General features: G+C 38.8%; 1 protein-coding gene across 4 annotated transcripts in view; it reads left to right on the forward strand.

The window, feature by feature from the left end:
- Nucleotides 1-20,833, forward strand: part of MYOF (myoferlin) — a 150,191-nt gene extending 129,358 nt beyond the window's left edge. For 2 of the 4 annotated variants that reach the window (XM_075935158.2, XM_075935160.2), the window contains 16 exons: nucleotides 4,422-4,433; nucleotides 5,686-5,784; nucleotides 7,304-7,429; nucleotides 9,292-9,447; nucleotides 9,578-9,669; nucleotides 10,448-10,618; nucleotides 11,692-11,840; nucleotides 12,099-12,238; nucleotides 13,893-13,981; nucleotides 14,065-14,160; nucleotides 14,735-14,876; nucleotides 15,265-15,364; nucleotides 16,507-16,700; nucleotides 18,395-18,504; nucleotides 18,868-19,015; nucleotides 20,266-20,833. In XM_075935158.2, the coding sequence (XP_075791273.2) occupies nucleotides 4,422-4,433; nucleotides 5,686-5,784; nucleotides 7,304-7,429; nucleotides 9,292-9,447; nucleotides 9,578-9,669; nucleotides 10,448-10,618; nucleotides 11,692-11,840; nucleotides 12,099-12,238; nucleotides 13,893-13,981; nucleotides 14,065-14,160; nucleotides 14,735-14,876; nucleotides 15,265-15,364; nucleotides 16,507-16,700; nucleotides 18,395-18,504; nucleotides 18,868-19,015; nucleotides 20,266-20,301 (1,860 nt within the window). In that variant the 3' untranslated portion in view covers nucleotides 20,302-20,833. The remainder of the gene's footprint in view (nucleotides 1-4,421; nucleotides 4,434-5,685; nucleotides 5,785-7,303; nucleotides 7,430-9,291; nucleotides 9,448-9,577; nucleotides 9,670-10,447; nucleotides 10,619-11,691; nucleotides 11,841-12,098; nucleotides 12,239-13,892; nucleotides 13,982-14,064; nucleotides 14,161-14,734; nucleotides 14,877-15,264; nucleotides 15,365-16,506; nucleotides 16,701-18,394; nucleotides 18,505-18,867; nucleotides 19,016-20,265) is intronic. The other 2 variants (XM_075935159.2, XM_089780168.1) reach the window with 1 other exon arrangement.
- Nucleotides 20,834-21,813: the final 980 nt, after the last annotated feature.

Genomic DNA, 21,813 nt, shown 5'->3' on the forward strand with positions numbered 1-21,813 from the left:
TTGTGCAAATACTTTTAACGGAAGAGTTTTTCTGTTAAAAGTATTTGCGCAGGAGAGCGTCTACACTGGCATGTGCTTTTGCGCAAAAGATGTGCTTTTGCGCAAAAGCATCCGTGCCAGCGTAGACGCTCTCTTGCACAAGAAAGCTCCGATGGCCAGTTTAGCCATCGGACTTTCTTGCGCAAGAAATTAACGTTGCCTGTCTACACTGACCTCTTGCGCAAGAATACTTGCACAAGAGGGCTTATCCCTAAGTGGGAGCGTCAGAGGATTTGCGCAAAAAGCACTGATTTTGTACATTAGAACATCAGTGTTCTTGCACAAATACTTGCGGCCAGTGTAGACAGGTGGCAAGATTTTGCACAAAGGCGGCCGCTTTTGCGCAAAATCTTGCCAATGTAGACACAGCCTAAGAGTCATGGAAGTTGGAAAACATTCCAGAAGACTGTAAAAGGGCAAATATAGTGCCTGTCTATAAAAAGGGAAATATGAACAATTTAGGAAACAATAGAGCAGTCAGCTTAATTTCGTGTCAGGAAAGATAATGGAACTAATAATTAAGGAATTCATCTACACATATCTGGAGGATAATAAGGTGATCAGTAACAGCCAGCATGGATTTGTAAAGGACAAATCATGTCAAACCAATCTGATAGCTTTCTTTGCTAGGCTATCAAGCCATGTAAATAAGGGAGAAGCAGTAGATGTAGTATACCTAGACTTTAGTAAAGCATTAGATATGGTCTCACATGACCTTCTTAATAAACTAGGGAAATATAACTTAGATGGGGCTACTATAAGGTGGGTGAATAACTGGCTGGATAACCATTCTCAGCGAGTAGTTATTAATGGTTCACAGGCATGCTGGATGGGCATAAGAAGTGGGGTTCCACAGGAATCAGTTTTGGGACTGGTTTTGTTCAATATCTGCATCAATGATTTAGACAATGGCATAGGGAGTACATTTATACAGTTTTCAGATAATACAAAGCTAGGAGGGGTTGCATGTGGAGGATAGGATCATAATTCAAAATAATTTTGACAAACTGCAGAAATAATCTGAGATAAATAGGATGAAGTTTAACATGACAAAGTACTCCACATAGAAAGAAACAATCAGTTTCACAAATACAGAATGGGAAGTGACTGTCTAGAAAGGAATATTGCAGAAAGGGATCACAGTGGACCACAATTTGACACTGTTCAAAAAAACCCAAACATGATTCTAGGATGTATTCAGAGAATTGTTGTGAGAAAGACACAAAAAGTAATTCTTGCTCTTTACTCAGCAGTAATTAGGCCTCAATTGGAGTCTTGTGTCCATTTCTGGGTACCACATTTTCAAGAAAAATGTGGAGAAATTGGAGAATCCAGAGAAAAGCAACAAAAATGATTAAAGGTCTAGAAAACATGACCTATGAGGAAAGACTGAAAGAATTGGCTTTGTTTAGTATGGAAAAGAGAAGACTGATAGAGGACATGATAACAGTTTTCAAGTACTTAAAAGGGTGCGACAAGGAGGAGGGAGAAAAACTGTTCTCCTTGACTTCTGAGGATGGGGCAAGAAGCAATGGGCTTAAAATTGCAGCATGGGAGGTTTAGATTGGACATTAGGAAAAAAACTTCCTAATTGTCAGGGGCTACATCTAGACTGAAGGCTTCTTTCGGAAGAAGCTTTTTTGGAAGAGATCTTCCAAAAAAACTTCTTCTGAAAGAGTGTGTCCACACTGCCAAAGCACATAGAAAAAGCGTTGTGCTTTTTCAAAAGATAGCGTCTACACACTGAATAGATGCTATCTCTCATTTAAACTGTGATTACTATGGATGGAGTGGCCACTCCTCTTTCCTCTTCTTCCGAAATTACTCCCTCTTCCCTGTCCATATACGCCTTTTTCTGAAAGAGCTCTTTTGGAAAAAGGCTTGTTCCTCATAGGAAGAGGATCATCAATACCAGCAAAACCTCTTTGTTCTTTCAATTTCCTTTCAAAAGAATGAGAATGCAGTGTGGTTGTAACTGAAGTTTTTTCGGAAAAATGGCTGTTTTCCCGAAAAATCTGTAGTGTAGACATACCCAGGATGATTAAACATTGTAATAAATTGCCTAATAAGGTTGTGGAATCTCCATCATTGGAGATATTTAAAAGCAGGTTAGATAAACATCTATCAAGGATAATCTAGATGGTTCTTGGTCCTGCAGTAAGGACAGAGGACTAGACCTGATGACCTCTCTAGGTATCTTCCAGTTTTACTATTCCATGGTTCTAATAGCATCCATATGATGTAAGGACTCTTTAGAAGAAATAAAAGTACCTTTTTGGAAAGCATATGTTATATGCAGATAACATGCTAAGGACACAGATGTAGAAATTTCATCAATTACATTCCAATTTCCAGTGCTTAAGCAGTATGTCAACAGCACTCAGCAAAATGGCTTCTCCAACAGCAGTGCATGTATGTATGAAACTAATGCATGAAGATAACCAAAGTGGGGATGGAGGTGTCTTGGTTATGTGGCTTTCACTTTGCTTCTTATAATTCTTCTCTAGAAGATTTTGGAGTGGAAGATGTTTTTACATCAAGTACGGTAGTATATTTACAATTACAAGGTAGTTCTTCCGGTTTCTTTAAATGTCGTATTTACACTTCAGAATTAATGATTGGTATAGCTCCACTACCAATTTGTCTTTTGTTTAAATTACATTTTCCAAGGGGAAAACATACTGTTGGATAAAATTATTCAACAATAAATAACGAAATTCTGTTACCATCCTAAAACTCCACTCTGCCTGATATTACAGGGTCTTCATAATTGGAGCAGATTAATAAATAGTTCAGTACTTGAAAAAAACTTAAACAACTAACTCAGCTACCCCTCTGAAGTTCAATACATTTATAATAATACATAATGAAGTCATTGGATAACTAAAGAAATTGGTAAATTTATTTTATCTGATCTTTGCCATGTGGTTATTTCTCTCCAAAATCTCAGTTTATCATATAATGATTTAGCTTAAATCAATGTCTGCTTATTAATTTTAACAGAAGCCAAAATACAGATTATATTTACAATTTGAAGCAGGAATTTGTGTGGTTTGGATTTTAAACATTTTTCAAAGCTATTAAAATATTGTTTGAAAAGACATTTGAATACTGTAAATATCAGGAAAAAATAGTCTTTAACCATTCAGCAATTTGAGCATTATGTTCCGATGAAAGATTCAGAGACCATAAATAATTATGTTTTGTGGTAAATCCCCTTAATTTGGAGTTATTCAGAATGAAACTTGTTGCACAGTAATGCAAACAAAGTTGTTTCCATGGAAAACTGTCTTTCAGCTATCTTCCAGATTGTTAACTGGTATTAAAATAATATACATTAAAAAGTGCAAGGTCTTTAAATTTATTATGAACAGATAAGAAATCGGAGTTTCTGAGGGCAAACAGCTCCTTTAGAAATTGTCATGAATTCTCATACAATATGAAATTATTTACTACATCTGATTTTATCTTAAAGTTGGCCATGATGACTGAAGTACAGTACATTTTAATATTCAAATAGAATAATTACATTCATGATAGAAATGAGGAATTTTGAGTAGTATATTTGTTGTGTATACTCAATTGCTATTTTTGGGATTTCCTTCGGTTTGCACAAGAATCTAATTATTATGCCTCTAAATTAGAACATGATGGATGATATAAACACAGAAAATCACTAGTGGTAATCATTGCTTCCAAATATGTCTGGTGTAATATTTGCTCTTAATGGAAAGATTCTTCTTCATAATGTAATTATATAATTAACTTTGTGATTGTGAAAGTTGTTGCAAGTTTAATTCTTCACATTTTTTCAGACTCTAGAATGTTTACAATGTTTAAAGCTGCAAAGTGGCAATAAAACAACAAAGACTTATGAGCATTAGCAACTATTTTATAAGCATGTTAAGATATGAGAGTCTTCCAAAAGAGCAAAACAATTCAAATTACTGTTTGAGGATCCTTTGGAACGAAATCTCTGTGGAATGAAAAAATTACTATGTTTGGTTTATAGTTAGTATTGGACTCTCTTGTAAGTAAACCAGTCACGCAAAGAATAGATCAGATCTTGCACTCCTTGCAAACCCCAAACAAGTCAATGAAAGCTGTGGGTGAGAGAGGAATGCGGTGTTGTGTCCACAAGAATATAAATACACTCTCTCACACATTTTCTCTGTTTACTTTTTAAAACATTGTTAAAAGAACCAGAAATAAAGTCCTCAATTCTGACAACTTTCAACTTTTCATATAATAAATAACTGCAATATGAAAACTAAGTTTTCCCTCCTTTATCACCTACAACCAGATGAAGAGCATAATAAACTATGTTTTTTATTTATCCTCTTTTTTTTGTTTTATTCTTTTTTATGAATGGATCCTTACAGCTTACAGAAAAGGTAATTACTATTTTCTTTATTTATAATAGAAATTTCTGTACTTTCTTATAACTCAAAGCTCTAGGTAGAAATTGGTAAGTTAACTTTTTCTTCTAATTTTGGTATATTTAGGGATTGAAAGAGGGATGTCTAACTTTTGAAAAATATCAAAATAAAATGCTGCCTTCACTTTTTGACCAGAATGTAAAATCTTGGAAAATTATGCAAAACCGAAATGTGAGCCTCCCCATAGTCCACAGTTATAAAAAAACCTGATGTATTGATTTGAGTAACACTAATCATATCTGTAAATACCACAACCCTTTAGTATTTTTCATATATTTACAATGAATAACAACTATTACTACCTGGATTATTTATCTCGAGTGATTACTTCCTACAAATAACAGATCTAATCCCAAAAGAGTTAGATACACAACATATCTATGGTAAGATGCTGACAAACTAACTGAAAAAAATCTTAAAATTAGCTCCTTGCTCACTATAAAAGTGTAGCACTGGGTCAATATGCATTTATTTTCCACACAGTTGTGAAATATAGGGGAGGAAAAAAGGTGAGGTGATAGTTTCCAGAATACATTGATGGTTCCACTACTCCTTCCTAATGGACATGTCCTGTTAATTTTACTCTGACAACATTCCCCTTCAAATAAATAAATTAGATCCTCAGCAAGTAAAAAGGCAGCAGAACTCAATTGACTTTAGCAGAGCAACCAATTTACACCAGCTGTGAATTTGGTCGGAGATAATTCTAATTGTATCAGTATTACTCATATCAGTATGATTGAAATCAATTGGGATTTTACCTATGTCATAACTGATGCATTTTACTCCCATATGAAATAATTTTATGAACTGTTTACTTTAGGTATTATGAATTTTGGAGGAAACTATCACCATGGTATCTAGAATTCATTGCAATAGCTAAAATGCATAGATTGTTGTGGTTGGTGCATATGTAAGAAAAAAATCCAGTCAAAGTAGTGTGTGCAGCTGTAAGCAGGATACTAGATAAGACAGACTATTGGTCAGATGCAGTATTGTAATTATGAGTTATGTACAGACAGTTCAGCCCCAAATTTTTATTTCATTGCTCTTTTTTATCCAGAACTTTATTATATTTGAAGAATAAGTTTTGATATACTTTTAATTAGTCACTGCATCTGTTTTATAGATGATAGAAGCTGGAGTGCAGGCTCTAAAGTTCATTCTTGTCTACCACTAAAAGGGGGTTTTCTTTTTTTTTTTTAAGGAAGAAGAAATTGTTGATTGGTGGAGCAAATTTTATGCTTCAATAGGAGAGCATGAAAAATGTGGACAATATACTCAAAAAGGATATGACACCTTAAAGGTACTATTACAAGATAAATGAAAGGGACATGTTTTGGTAGGTCAACAATCTTGTCCCTGTTTAACATAATTATTTTGACGTGATTGTTAGGTTTCAAAACAAATGATTAAGTCTTGTCTTTTCAGATTGCCATAAATGTAAGCAATCTAACCTATTGCAATTTGGGATTTTAGGCAGGGATAGAATTTGCTCATCACAAGTTTCATCTGGCTTCTCTCCAAAGTATCATTTTGTGCATAACAGACCTTGAACAGCGAGACAGGTATTTCTGCACAGACCTAAATGGATTGGAGTCAGTTTCCCACTTTTCATCTGGTCAAAAAAGAGACATTTAGATGTCTACCTACCAGATATGTAGGTTCATAAATAGTTAAGTATCTCAATATCAGATGCAATCACAAACAAATGCAGGTACATAACCACTTGCAATTATTTTAGGCATGCAACAGGGAAGCCAAGATAAAGATAAGGCCCTTAATATCCTTCTGATTTTAATATTAGTAATGAAAATTGTGACTTTTCCCACATTCGATTTACCACTATTTATGCTAACATGCATGTGGGGAGGTGAAGGGGAAGGGTGGGAAAGGCATTCCAGAAAGGTTTTGTACTTTTTTCTTCTATTGACTAGACATAGATATTAAGGGCTTGATCTTGCACCACTGATTTCAATGGGAGCTTTACCATTGATTTTTCTGGGAGAGAAGGTCAGATGCACATTAAGAAGATAGAGTCTGCAGTTCTGTATGTTTAATATTTTTCTTTGTGCATCAGTGTAAGTTGGAGCCAGCAATATCCTAAGTCCACTCTTACTTTTATCCCTTTCCCCCATTGATGTATAAATGAAAGTGAGGCTGATGTTATAGAAAAGATTCAGGTTTTGATTGACAGCACCAGAAACAACTGGGCTGAATCTAGACTGGCATGATTTTGAGCAAAAGCGGCCTTTTGCACAAAATCTTGCCGCCTGTCTACACTGGCTGCGAGTATTTGCGCAAGAACACTGACTTTGTACTGTACAAAATCAGTGGTTTTTGTGCAAATACTCCGATGCTCCCGCTCAGGGATAAGCTCTCTTGTGCCAGTATTCTTGCGTAAGAAGGCCAGTGTAGACAGCCAAGTTAATTTCTTGCGCAAGAAAGCCTGATGGCTAAAATAGCCATTGGAGCTTTCTTGCACAAGAGAGCGTCTACACTGGCACGGATGCTGTTGCGCAAAAGCATCCGTGCCAGTGTAGACGCTCTCTTGCACAAATACTTTTTTAAAAGTATTTGCACAAAATCTTGCCAGTCTAGACACAGCCCTGGGGATTGGCAGCACCAGAAACAACTCACATTTTCCAAATAGATTCTGCTGTTCTCCACCTATAAAGAAGTAAAAGTGCAAATTATACTGACTGCCTTGATGCCCCAACATTTCCTGCACAGAGTAGAGCTTAGCCATGCCAAAATTACATTAGCTTTTTAATGGACCTAGCATCTGTGTTAAATATTTATATGTCACTTCAATTTTACTTTAGGTATATGACTGTGAGCTGGAGGATGTCCCTGAATTTAAGCACTTGACAGACTTCTGTGATACATTTAAACTATACAGAGGCAGATCGGAGGACAATGATGACCCTTCAGTGGTAGGAGAATTTAAGGTAAATAGAGATAGAGATAGAGATAGATATCTTCTATTGTTGCAAAAAAAAAAAAAAAACCTCAGTGCAGGCGCAGCCCTTTGAATGTATCACTTACACTTACATAAAGGCTGTGTCTACACTGGCACCCTTTTCCGGAAAAGGGATGCTAATGAGACACTTCGGAATTGCAAATGCCACGGGGGATATTTAAATCCCCCGCGGCATTTGCAATTCCGAAGTGTCTCATTAGCATCCCTTTTATGGAAAAGGTGCCAATGTAGACACAGCCATTCAGTTTGATTCTGAGAATTGCATTGCACCCACCACTCCTACTCAAGCGATGCTTCATCAAACCACTTGAGCATGTGCTTGGATCCAATCCTATTCAGCAAAATACATTGACTGTGCTGAAGTGCCACTGACTTCCTTGCGTCTGAATCATGTGTATACCTGCTTTGCTAAATAGGTATGGTTTGCCTAAGCAGGAACTGCAAGTGTTCAGAATCTCTCAGGATCAGCCCCTTTGTTTTCAGTGGCATAGTGGAGGAACAGACTAGCATCTCTCTCTCTCTCCTCTAGGGATACCTGGCATGTTAATTCAGAGGACAAATGCTACACACACACGTTGAAAAGCATGTTATTTTTCAGTGGCTATTTCTAGTGATTTTGAAATATACTGTAATCATTTTAAAATAAAAAAAAATCAATTAATGCCCTCCCAAAAGGAAACCATTAATCTCTGTTGAAAATGCATTTTACATTTATTATATAAAGAAAACAACAGGCCAGGTCATCAACTACAGTAAATAAGTTTAGCTCAACTGGAGTTTAGTGAAGGAAGGCCAGTTTACATCAGCTGAGGACATAGTATGCAGTCTCTATTTTAAGTTAATGAAATCATATAAATCAAAATCCTGGCCCCATGGAACTTGATAGCAAAACTTCCATTGAGTTTCAAAGGGGCCATGATTTCATTGATATTTTTCAGTTAGATGTACTTATGGGCTGTGTCTACACTGCACCCCTTTTCCGGAAAAGGGATGCAGATGAGACATGTCGGAATTGCAAATGAAGCGGGGGATTTAAATATCCCCCGCTTCATTTGTATAAACATGGCTGCCGCTTTTTTCCAGCTCAGGACTTTGCCAGAGAAAAGCGCCAGTCTAGACGGGATTTTCGGAAAATAAAGCCTTTTCCGAAAGATCCCTTATTCCTGATTTTAAGAGGAATAAGGGATCTTTCGGAAAAGGCTTTATTTTCCGAAAGATCCCGTCTAGACTGGCGCTTTTCTCCGGCAAAGCCCCGAGCCGGAAAAAAGCGGCAGCCATGTTTATACAAATGAAGCGGGGGATATTTAAATCCCCTGCTTCATTTGCAATTCCGACTTGTCTCATCGGCATCCCTTTTCCGGAAAAGGGGTGCAGTGTAGACACAGCTGTGGAATTGAATCTAAGACAGCTTTTGTACTTCATTCTGCACTCTTTTTTGTGACTTTGTTCACAAATTTTAAAAGGTAAGAATATTTTCAATGTGATTTATACACAGAAGAAAACCTGCAAAGACATCTTTGGTAGGGCAAAATACAAAATACACTGGGCCAGATCCTCAACTGGAGTAAACTGAAATAGCTCAGTTGAAATGAAAAGTAGTAAACAGATTTAAGCCAGTTGAGGCTCTAACCCTACATACATTATGAGCTTAATCCAAAGCCCATTAAAGTAAATGGAAAGACTCCAACTGACTTCAACAGACAAAATTGAGATAATTTTTTTCTGAGCATGTGCAAAGCAGTCCCTCCTTAAGGCAGGAGGACAATAAACCTCACAAAAAGTCTCCCCTGTCTCTAACTTGTATGATTCTCTTGTACATATTCTTTTTAGGGCTCGTTTAGAATCTATCCATTATCTGATGATCCCGGTGTACCAGCTCCTCCTCGTCAATTCCGTGAGTTACCAGACAGCGGACCTCAAGAGTGCATTGTGCGTATTTATATCATTAGAGCCTTAAATCTCCAACCCCAGGACAACAATGGGCTGGTGAGACACTTTACTTTTATGAGGTTTAGGAGTTAACTTTGATGCTTAAGAACTTAGTGATACAATGCCAAATTGGCGCACACACACAAAAGAGACATAACTGTATTATTTTCCATCTTTTTCCAAACAGTGTGATCCTTATATAAAAATAACCTTAAGTAAAAAAGTAATTGAAGACAGAGATCATTATATTCCCAATACTCTTAACCCAGATTTTGGCAGGTAATTAATTTTCTTATATTTTTTAATCTGATGTTTTCTGGAGTGTTTTTATAGTCTCTGTCCATGAATATATAATCACATCACCATTATATCTTCAATATCTATATATTGCACTCATCTTATTTTATGTATATTCTATATTCCCTGTCGTCTTATTCACTGTTGCATGCTGGCTATTTACTAGTGTCCATTTGTATAAAATTCTAAGCATTTCCTGAAATATGTTGATCCCTCTGCTCTTCCTTTGAAGTCAATGAAATCTACATGTACTCAGTGTCTGTATGGATTTAGGAGCTTAACTTTAGGCACCTACGTTTAAACGAACTATATTTGTCACTGTACCTATAAAGAGGCAATACCTATATACAGTAGACTTCCGATAATCCGGCACCTTTGGGACCTAGGTGGTGCCAGATTATCGGATATGCTGGAGTATCAGGAGGTACTGCATACTCCCAACTTAATCCCCTGCTCCCCAACCTTATGCTCGGGTCCCTGGAGCCACTGGTACAGCCCCACATCTCCCTCCAGGCACTGGGGCACTTGTGCTGAGTGGCCGGCTTTTCAATCAGTTGGCTGGGAAGCCGTGCGTAACACAATCCCCTCCCTTTCCCCTTCCCCAGAGTCATGCAGGAGTACTGCATGTAAGTCCCTTTCCCCGGAGCCAAACACCTTTCCTCCCTGCTGTATCACCAAGGATATGTCTTTACATTTCTTTAAAAATGACTACTAATAAACTTTTGTGACTTTTAATGTTGACTGGGCCTTATACATTTAGAATGTATGAACTCAGCTGCTTCTTGCCTCAAGAGAAGGATCTGAAAATTTCAGTCTATGATTATGATATGCTGACTCGTGATGAAAAAGTTGGTGAAACCATCATTGATCTTGAGAATAGGTTCCTTTCTCGCTTTGGAGCTCATTGTGGAATACCACAGGCGTACTGCATGTAAGTGGTGCTTTTGTTTCTTCAAACACTGTGCTAGTAAATTCAAATTTCCTAATAATTGAAAAAAGCCACTTTCACCATTGTTTGGTTGTACAGTTTTTACCTCTCTTGTCTGGGTCTCCCTGGTCTGGCAACATCCGTGGTCTTGCAGGACCACAGATGTTGCTAGACCAGAAAGCCCAGCCACAGAGGTTGACAGCGGCTGGGAGCAGAGTTGGTTTGATCGGCGGCAGCCTGCAGGGGCAGTGACCTGAGGGTAGAGCACCCTGGGAGCACCGCTGTCACCACTGCACACAGGGCTAGGGAACCCCAGGAGCAACTGCTGCTGCTGCTGCATCCGCCACACAGAGTTGGGGAAATCTAGGAGCAGCTACTGCTCCATGCGGGGCTGGGGGCAGAGAGCAGAGCCCCATGACTGGGCTGGGAGCAGTATACTCAGGCAGGTGAGCCGGAGGAGGTCAGATTTCTAGGTGCTCCCAGGGCAGCTGCCAGGAGGGGAGCCCTGGGAGAGCCCGAACGCCTGACCTCCCCTGCTTGGGCAAATTCCCTTGTTCGGGACCACTCTGGACCCGAGAGTGATGGACAAGGGAGGTTGAACCGGTAATAGAAAGTGCTACAGCATTTTTTACCTGATTGGCGTGCCTATAGAATCAGCTACTTTCTAAAGAAAAACTGCAATATGTTAGGAAGAGTTTACAAAAACTGTTATTCCACACATTCTTAGGCAGATTCGTCTCTAGACATGACCTTCCTGTTAGTGGTAATAAGCAATATTTGCAGAGTGAGAACATGAAATTATTTGACAAGCATAGGGCATTAAATACAAAAACATGAGTTGCAATCAGATGAATTTGCTGTAACGATTTTTACTGACCCTGTACTGCTGTAACTTTAACTGGCCCTGAATTAAATTTTATCTTTACAAAACCTTCACTAATATAGCAAAGTCTAGTGGCAAAATTTAGCCCTGGTATGACTTCACCCACAAAGTATTTAGCTATTGCATTTTTAATTTTTTAGGGGAAAACAGCATATACTGTACTAATTCCAAGATCTGCTCTATTTCCTAAAAGCTCAGGTGTAAATACCTGGCGAGATCAACTGAAACCAACACAAATATTGCAAAATGTAGCCAGGTTTAAAGGCTACTCTCCTCCTATCCTCTCAGAAAATGGAAGTAGGATTAACTATGGAGGACGAGACTATAGCTTGGATGAATTTGGTGAGTTCATTGCAAATTTATCTCTTTTGAATTCACAGATTTATAGAAATATAAAACTTTAAATTATAAAAATATGAAGAATTAGAGTAAAAACCAAGTACGTTTTGCACTACAGTTTGCATTCTCCTTCTGCATGGACATGTACATACAAGAATGGTTGCTGTTTGATTATTTTAAAAGTATGACTAGAGTCAATTATTAAATGCAAACTCTGGGTCATGAGCTCAGCCCCACTTTAGTTCTTTCTTTTTATTTCAGAGGCTAACAAAAAATTGCACCAGCATCTTGGGCCAGGTGAAGAGCGTCTAGCCCTTCATATCCTTAGAACCCAAGGCTTGGTCCCTGAACATGTGGAAACAAGGACCTTATACAGCACCTTCCAGCCCAATATCTCACAAGTACTATAAACTGGTTTTACCTTTGATTTCTATGATTGGAGTGGGTGAGGGAAAAAGAGTGGCAGAGAGTATTATTGTGCCCAGATACTAGACCATGATTCTATAGACAGAGATTACATAGAATGAAATGTTGTTCTGTTGTGATTGCTCCAGATGGACTTCTCACATATAAGAGGCATGGGAGAGAGGAATGAAACAGAAATGTGTATTTGCAGGAACTGTATTGAGTGCCACTTGAATAGCAAAGGAGCGAGCCTAATCCAGAGATTTGGCAGTCATCCTTCGCCACTGATATCAAATGTGTTACTATTGTGAAATTCAGTCTCCACCAAACTGATAAACTTGCAACCATAGAGGCTCTCACTTTGAACCGCTGGTACCAGACTGCGTTCCCACACCTGAAAAATATTTTTATCTCACAAGTTGGGCTCATCATATTGACAGTCAGCCTATCCACAACCAGTCAAGAAACTAACTACAAGACAATAAAGTAGCTAAGAGGATGGATGGTTTGCAAAGCCTCCAGAGGAGGCAGTTTCACAAGGTTCCATATGCACGTTTCATTGGATTGGAGTTAAAGTAGGGGAGGAGTTTGTGCTAGTAACATTTGCAAAATTTCCTCTATTTTCCCAGCAAACTATTTAGTCTGACAAAAAGCTTGAGATGTGAATTACAGTGTATTAATTAGGACTAACAATGTATCAGTTCAAGGGTGAAGTCCTGGCCCCATTCAAGTCAATGGGAATTTTGCCATTGATTTTAGTGGAGCCAGGATTCTACCCCAAGTGTCTCTGCCAGTTTCATTCAGGATACACTGTGCGGGAGGGTCCTTAGATGTAAAGTCCACTAAGACAATGGCAGCCAGGGAAATGCACTGGTTGAGCCCATTCCTGCTGCAGCCTCTGTCCCCTTATGGAGCCCCAGAGGAACCCTCAAGGGGATTATTGGTGCAAATTCTCCATGATGTCACTTGGCGGTGGATCCTGTTCAGGGTAGAGTGCCCCATGTTGGCAGAGCGAAGTTTAAATTACACCTCCTTGTGCCAGCAGGACAAATCTAGCGCTTACTCTCCAGCATTCACTAATTACAAGTAGGTGCTCTATACAGAGCATCCCACATCCACCAAGCAAGGAGTGCATGAGAGTCACTGGAGAGAATGAATAGTTTCTTGTTATGGTTGAAGAGTTACTGATAATGAAATAGACTTTCAGTGAGAATAGAGCAGAAATTTACCATAGTCACATTTTGGCCTTTTAAAACTGATCAGGAGGATGACCTCATCAAGCTAAGAATGTCTCAAGAGCAGGGACCTGTTACCCATGTGACATGGGCTGTCTGCTGTAAAACACCAGGCACATTTGTGGAGCCATATAAGATAAAAAAACAAAATAGCAGTTATGATTGTTCAAATGGAGGGCCTGAGCTTGCTTTGATTAAGGACAGTGGGAACTTTGTCATTAGCTTTAGTAGAAGTTCTGGGTCTCAAGACTTCTATTACAGTTAGTTCTAGAGGCACTTACAAACTTTGGGACACCATCTCAGGCTCTGCACATCCTAGTGTAAACCCCTGGGGGGTCTCATCAGAATTTTCACCCCTGAATGTTTTTCAAAGACGTAACCAACAAAAATCTCTTATTTGACTTTTTCAATGCAGGGAAAGCTTCAGATGTGGGTGGATGTTTTCCCCAAAAGCTTGGGACCTCCTGGCCCTCCCTTCAACATCAATCCTCGCAAAGCAAAGAAGTGAGTAGCTGTGCATTGATTGTGCATTGGACCTAGGTGTACTTAGCCAATTCACTCCCTCCCCCCAATATGTTTTCTCTCAGATACATCATGCGGGTGATTATTTGGAACACAAAGGATGTCATTCTGGATGAAAAAAGTATCACTGGGGAAGAAATGAGTGACATCTATGTGAAAGGGTAAGGCGTCCATCCTCTGACCTGCTCACATGAGGGTATTTAATGAAATCTTTAAAATGTCAACCTTATGTCCGGGTCCCAAGGCAACTGCCTGTGCTCAGCGGCCGGCTGCTAGCAAGTGCAGGCTGGACACTGTGTGCACTGGGGACTGTGAGCGGAACGGCGCAGACCGGGAGTGCGCATGTGGCTCACAGCGGCCCGGCAGTGAGAGCGGCTGACCGGAGCACTTCCAGGTTCCAGTTGCTGCCAGACTATTGGAAGTGCTGGACAACTGGATGCCAGACAATTGGAGTTTTACTGTATTAGGGATATGCAGCTTCTTGCACCACAGCTACCACTAAGTACTAATAGGATATTGGATAGATGGACCAATGGTTTAATTTAGGATGGCAATTCTTATATATGTGTTTATACTGCTGGAATGGGGCCACACTGAAAGTGCCAAAAATCTGCGTATCAGTCTCTAGCATTTTGCAACACAAATCCTATAGCTTATGTTTGTAATCACTACAAAGTATACAATCACTAATAAGGTTAGTGCATACCGCTAAGTATATTTGCATTTTAATTTCAGCTGGATGCCTGGCAATGAAGAAAATAAGCAAAAAACAGATGTGCACTACAGGTCCCTGGATGGTGAAGGGAATTTTAACTGGAGATTTGTTTTCCCCTTTGAATACCTTCCAGCTGAGCAACTCTGTCTAGTTTCCAAAAAGGTGAGTTTCTCTAGAGTTCAGAATAAAGAATTCATGTACTCATTAGTCTGTAATAAAGCATTCAGAGCGAAATTCTGTCCTCAACAATATTTAGCCATTAGTGTTATATGTGCATAGTTGAGGGCACAACTGAGCCATGTAAGTTATTTGCACCATAAGGGACCTATGCTCCTACTCAAGCAAACTGCAATTGAGCTCAATGGCTACAAATCCGTTCTTAGTTACAGAGATGCAGCTCCCCGCCCAGTGGGGAGTTTTCTGTTGGCAAGGAGGGCAGGATTGGGTTCTAAAACTCAAATGAAATCTGCTGATAAGATCAGGATGCTACTTTGCATTTCAATTGATAACACATTAAAGATGTTTTTAACAGAAATTATTTTACTCTTAGGAGCATTTTTGGAGTCTTGACAAAACAGAATTCAGAATCCCACCCAAAGTGATCATTCAGATATGGGATAATGACAAGTTCTCCTTGGATGACTACCTGGGTATGACTTTCACAGCTAAAAATTATCATCACTATAAAGTGAGAGCTCACAAATGAATATTTGCAAGTTACAGCAGAAAGGCCAAATGTTCATATGGAGTTCCATCAAGTGTCCATTTGTTCATATATAAGTTTGTATGTTAATACTCCTTGTGTATACATTTTTGTACACAAAAAATTCTGCAGGTAAATCATTCATCTAAAATTGTATTGTGAAGATAAATGTTGGCCAGGCAACTTGTGCATGAAAAGTTGCATTGCATACAAATGGAGGCAGATCTGGGACCCTCTGAAAATATAGCCCTTTATTTTCAGAGAGTTCAATTCAGGAGGAGCGGTGATTTAATTAAGATTGTCTTCTTCAGGATCCTATATCTCAGTGTTGGTAATTTCCTGCTTAATAATGTCAGCATTTCTTAACTATTTAACATGCTGAGAAAGAATCAGGCTCTCTTTGTGCAGTGCAAAGTATACCTGGCTTCCTTAACAGAACTATTCCCCCACACTTAGATATATGTGAATTCTGATCTGAATTTTGCTCTTGAACCTAGTTGAATTTTGAGGCCAGATCCTGGATTGCACAGAATATAGATCAGGAGATGTCATGAAAAGCATCATAAAGCTTAGTCTCCAATTCCGTCAGTACACTGCTCAGAGATGTCTCCTCTGCAGTTTATTAGATTCACGCTCAGGATGCTCTGAATTTATGCTGTGTTGCAAACAGCTACTAGGAGCTGTAAACACGACTGACAACTGGCTTTGTCACTCTGCTAAAGTAACTAACATATATAATTAAATATCAGAAATGTGTGTATGAGGTTGTTTTATTGAGTGTATTTTTTCTTTAATTTTGCCCTGTGAGTTTTACTGATAGCACCAGTTTAAGACCAACAGAATGTGGTTGGGGTTCCCACAGAGCTCTTACTTCTCAGACGTGCACTTTAGTCAGGCCAACAGCATCCTTGCTATTCTACTCATGGCTTATTACAAAGAGAAATTACCATATATACCCTATGTCTAATATTGTTTTAGCTGCACAGAAGATATGTCCATAGGGGCCTATATTGAAACCAGAAAACTCCACTATGCTGTCTGGCCAGCTGTGTTATGCAGAATGCTTTTCTCTTTCATTTTCTCTGGTAGGTTTTGTTGAACTTGATTTACACAACACAGTTATCCCAGCAAAAGTTCCTGAAAAATGCAATATAGACATGATTCCAGAATATAAGGCAAACAACTCTGTCAAGGCTCCCAAGACTGTCTCACTCTTCGAACAGAAATCCATGAAGGGATGGTGGCCGTGTTACACAGAAAAGGATGGCTCACGTGTTTTGGCTGTATGAATATTTCCTTGTATAAAGTACCTCATGTGTTATGCTTACTGACAGCCCTTCTGTTTTTTTTTTTAATTATACTAGAGCTCCCCTTCAGCTGAGCTCCTTTGAAGAGATATGAATAGATTTAGTGGTCATTAAGCTTTCAAGCTTATAGACAAATGGACCAATTGACCATTGGGAGTATTAATACACGTGGGCTGTGTCTACATTGGCACCCCTTTCCGGAAAAGGGATGCTAATGAGACACTTCGGAATTGCAAATGCCGCCGGGGGATTTAAATATCCCCCGCGGCATTTGCATGAACATGGCTGCCGCTTTTTTCCGGCTCGGGGTTTCGCCAGAGAAAAGCTCCAGTCTAGACGGGATCTTGCGGAAAATAAGCCCTTTTCCGGAAGATCCCTTATTCCTACTTGAAAGGAATAAGGGATCTTCTGGAAAAGGGCTTATTTTCCGCAAGATCCCGTCTAGACTGGCGCTTTTCTCCGGCAAAACCCCAAGCCGGAAAAAAGTGGCAGCCATGTTCATGCAAATGCCGCGGGGGATATTTAAATCCCCCGCGGCATTTGCAATTCTGACTGGTCTCATTAGCATCCCTTTTCCAGAAAGGGGTGCCAATGTAGACACATCCACAGAGTATTTGGAAGATTTGCTTGATGGGGAAATTATTCCTTTTAAAATACTTTTGAACAGTTTTAGTATTTAATTTTAAAGTACTTTTTAATCTCAAGTAGAATTTAAAAAAATAAGCTACATCATTCTGGTTATGTCCCCATTAAAGCCACTTGAGTTATTCTGGGGATGAGTTTAGCTCTTATGTTTCACTTGAAGTAGTTGGCTTCTTTGCACATTTGGAGTACAGGAAGGAGAAAGCCTGAAACAAAAACTTTTTATGACATTGCAAATATAATTTGTATTTAATGAAGCAGGACTATTTGCCTGAGCATCAGGCCAATAAAATTTTGAAGGTCACTAACTACACCTGCCTCGTGAGGAACTATTTTTATCACTATTTAGCTGTGTAAAGGTGGCTAAGGGTGATCCTGCAAATGTTTACACACATGAGCAGCTTTATATGGTAATAGTAACACTGAACTCACAAGATTACTCATATAAGCAAGGTTTTGTAGGCTCAGGCCTTCAGAATGTATGTTGACACTGACCTCTGCTGATTAGATTAGAATATCAGACTTTTTCAAATGTATCTGATTGCTTCTTCCTAATGACTTGCTTATAAACCCTAATACTGGGATGAGATAGGTGATGAAAATAAAACTATTTACCAAAACTGATTTTTAATGTTCCCAGAAGCCTTAGAGAGGCTGAGATTTTTATTAATTATGAAAGGACATTGACCTTGGCTTGCCATTGGAAGAAAAGTGGAATTCTTTCCTTCACGTTATGAACAATACATTTTGCAGTAATGAACCAAACATGTAACTTGGAATCAGAACGGGGGTTGGATTCCGAAGCGCATGCTGTATGTGTCTCCATTGTTTACACCAGATTGGTATCATGTTGTAACAGTGTCAGAATCCAGAAACACATTCTGAGGTAACAATTGGAGAAAATATGAAGTGGGAGCTTATCCAAAGCAGTACAAAGAGATTTAAAGCCAAACAAACCCATTACGTGCTGTTTAGGTAAAATGTTTATTTGCGATGTCCTTTGTTTAACATGTCTTGATTTACTGAAGGGTAAAGTTGAGATGACTCTGGAAGTCCTCAATGAAAAAGAGGCTGATGAAAGGCCGGCTGGTAAAGGAAGAGATGAACCCAACATTAACCCCAAGTTAGACCCACCAAAGTAAGATATTTTTTTCTTTAGTTACTTTGAAGAATGCTGTGACACCCACTTACAAATTACAAAATATTGTTTATGAAAGCCACATTTGACAAATGATGCTTCAGATGTCAGCTGTAATTTGCCACACTTTGTATATATATGCCAAATTTTTTTCTCTCTTAGTTTTTTCCATATGTATTAGAATAAAAATGCAACATGTTTTCTGTATAGATGTGCAAATTTAATGAAACTGTCTTTGTACTAATTGCCTTTTTTCAACTCCATATAGTTAATTATTAATTGAATTGCATTGTGTTCTCAGACTGAAGTATTTAAAACTCTCTATTTGTTAACGTGATGAATATTGTTTCTTTCAAACTGCAGCCGACCAGAAACTTCCTTCCTTTGGTTCACAAATCCATGCAAGACAATGAAATTTATTGTGTGGCGCAGATTTAAATGGATTTTCATAGGCATTATCATCCTACTGATTGTAGTCTTGTTTCTGGCGATACTCTTATATTCACTGCCGGTAGGCATTTTAAAATGTTCCTCTGTTGTTCTTCAACTGTAACATAACTCTGGCTTTATTTAAGATTAAATCCAGGATCTTGCCCTGAACTCTTTATTCAGTCAAGAATAACTATTGATTCTCTTATAGTGTGGAGTGCAGACCCTTACATCTAAAACTTCTTAACATTTAATACTTTTCAACCTATTGGTCAATTATTTATAACTAGGAGACTTACATGGCATTGCCTCGGTCCTTCAGGGCAGGGGGCTGGTAGTGTGGGTGGTGCAGGACTTAGGGCAGGGCATTGGAGATGGGGGGTAGGGAGTGCAGGAGGTTGGAGGTGGGGGGTTAGGAGAGGCTGGGGGAGGAAGTTGCATCCAACATGGGCCTTTTTTCACCCCCTAGCCCTCCTAGCTCCCAGAGGCCTTATTTCTCCCCCAACCCCTCCCGACCACCAGGAGCCTTTTTCTGCTTCTCCCTGACCTCCCCCCCAGACCTCCTGGCCACTAGGGGACTTTTTTTTCTCCTCCCTTCCCCTGGTACTGAGGTCAAGAGCCGTGACCGGAAGTATTTTGAGCAGTGGAGCTACTTACTCATTGTTGTGGCATGCAAGATAGTGGAGCCCCATTGAAGGTAGTGGCCAGGTGGCCAGGGCCGGATTAAGGGGGGGGCTAGCCTATGAGAGGCGCCTGATTGAAGTGGTAAGGGACGCCGCATGCCCAGGGGCAGGGCTGCGCATGCGCCACCCGCCCGCTGCCCGAGGCACAAGAATGGCTCCGGCCCGCACTGCAGGTGTCACAGCTGCCCCCAGTGGACACTCTGCAGGATAGCTCTCCACTGTGGGCTCACTGCTCCCAGTGGCCACTCTCATATCACGTCCCTCTGAACAACAACCCCTCCCTTTGTATGTTATGAAAAACTATCCTTTTCCTGGGGCTTCCAGTTATTCTGGCACAACCAAACCCTAACCTTGCTTTAAGTTAGGAGAAGAGGAAGTGCTTTTTAGATTGAATAATTACAAGAATGCAGATGGAAGAACATATTTTGGAGACTGTAGATTTCATTCTACTTTCATTTGAAATACAATACATTATAAGCTAGATCAAACAACTATGCAATAATTTATCACAACAGTTTTTTCACTAGAATAGTTATAACATACTCTGATCTGGTTTACTACTATGTTTGCTTTGTATAATGTATACATTTAAATGTCTAGCTTGTTTTTTTCTGCCTCTACTTATTGATTCTTTCTTCCTTTTTTCTAGAATTATATATCAATGAAGATTGTGAAGCCACTCTAAACAAAAGGATTTATTTTTATATTTTGAATAGCAATAGGCAGTTTTACATCAGCCTGTAGACCAAATTCAGCAAGGCTTGCTTGGTGGTTTGAACCTTGTTCTCTTATGTGTTGAACTAGGAAATAGATAAGGGATAAGAATTTAACCAAGGTTAGCCAAGGTTCACAAGGTCATGACTACTGTAAAAAGTCATGTTCCATTTATGTGTTGACTTTGATAACATCTGTATGTGATAAAATTCTGTCTTCCTGGCTTTTAAACTAGATTTTTCATAATTCACCAATTGGTCTTATTTTTTTTAATGGATACTTTATTTTTAGAATGATTTTCTACTGTCTGTTAACTTGGTTAAAAAAAAACAAACCAAGCACTACTTATTTTTGTATACAAGCAAACAGAAAGTGCAATAATGTTCTGCCATTGTATTTTGAAAAGTTCTCAATATTGCTATACTTAAAATCATTGTTAGAACACTGTACTTTACAATGTCTGAACATAGAAATGAAATAAAACAATCCTCAGTTACTATTTACTTTGTGTCAATTAGAGTAATTGTATTATAAAAATGGTTAAATACCTTATCAACAAAAGAGAGAAATCTCAAAACTTTACTATTTCTTGAATGCCAATGTGCTTGGCCCTGTACAAACTCAAAGGAGGATATAAGCCTCAAGGAGTTTACAGTCTAGTAATCTTTAATTGGCATAATCCTTCTTGTAACAGATATCTTTATACTCATTTTTGGTAAAAATAAAATAGCGAACTCTGCTACTTTATTCATGTTCTTTTCCAGTCTTGCAATTCATTTTCTGATTAACTTATTGATGCAGATTTTCATTATTGTTCCTTAGAAGTAGAGCTGAACCTGAACTGGCACATCCAAATAGTTTGAAAGCCAGACCCAAACCCAGATATTAAATCTATGAGTTGAACTAAAAAACAAATTTCTGAATACCCTACCCTAATTCTAAAAATTAAAACTGTTCTACCTTGAACCCAGATCCAGACTGTGATTCAAGCATGTATTTATAGCAGGGCATAGTGGAACCGCACCTCTGAACATGCTCAAATGTTGGAAGGGTAAGACATCTGCATCTGAACCTATTTCAAAAATTTGTAGTGAAGTCCCATTTCTCCTTGCACCAAGACTTGTGCTGCTATTGAAGAGATGCCAATCACAGCTATAGGAATTAAAGCTTCTGTATTGAAAAATTTACTGTGTCTGCCACTGAGTATATCATCAACTGCAGTGTGTGTGTGTGTCAGTTTTCAGCAAAACTGGGCAAATGATATTGACTTAATTCCCATTGAAGAAAAGGGAGGAAGGTTAGTGCCTGAAATAAATTTCCAGAGTGTGGAGCAATACTGGCTGGGGTGAAATAACCTGCAGTCACCCTGTCAAAAAGTAATAGCTCCTTTGTTTTTGGTTGTTAAGAATCCTCTTAGAGTTTCAATCTATAAATGATACCTCAGAGCTGGAACTAATCACCTTCCAGATGGATTATTACTTCA

Source organism: Pelodiscus sinensis, chromosome 8 (assembly GCF_052426305.1).
Source record: "Pelodiscus sinensis isolate ZL-2025 chromosome 8, ASM5242630v1, whole genome shotgun sequence".
NCBI classification, from domain to species: Eukaryota; Metazoa; Chordata; order Testudines; family Trionychidae; genus Pelodiscus; species Pelodiscus sinensis.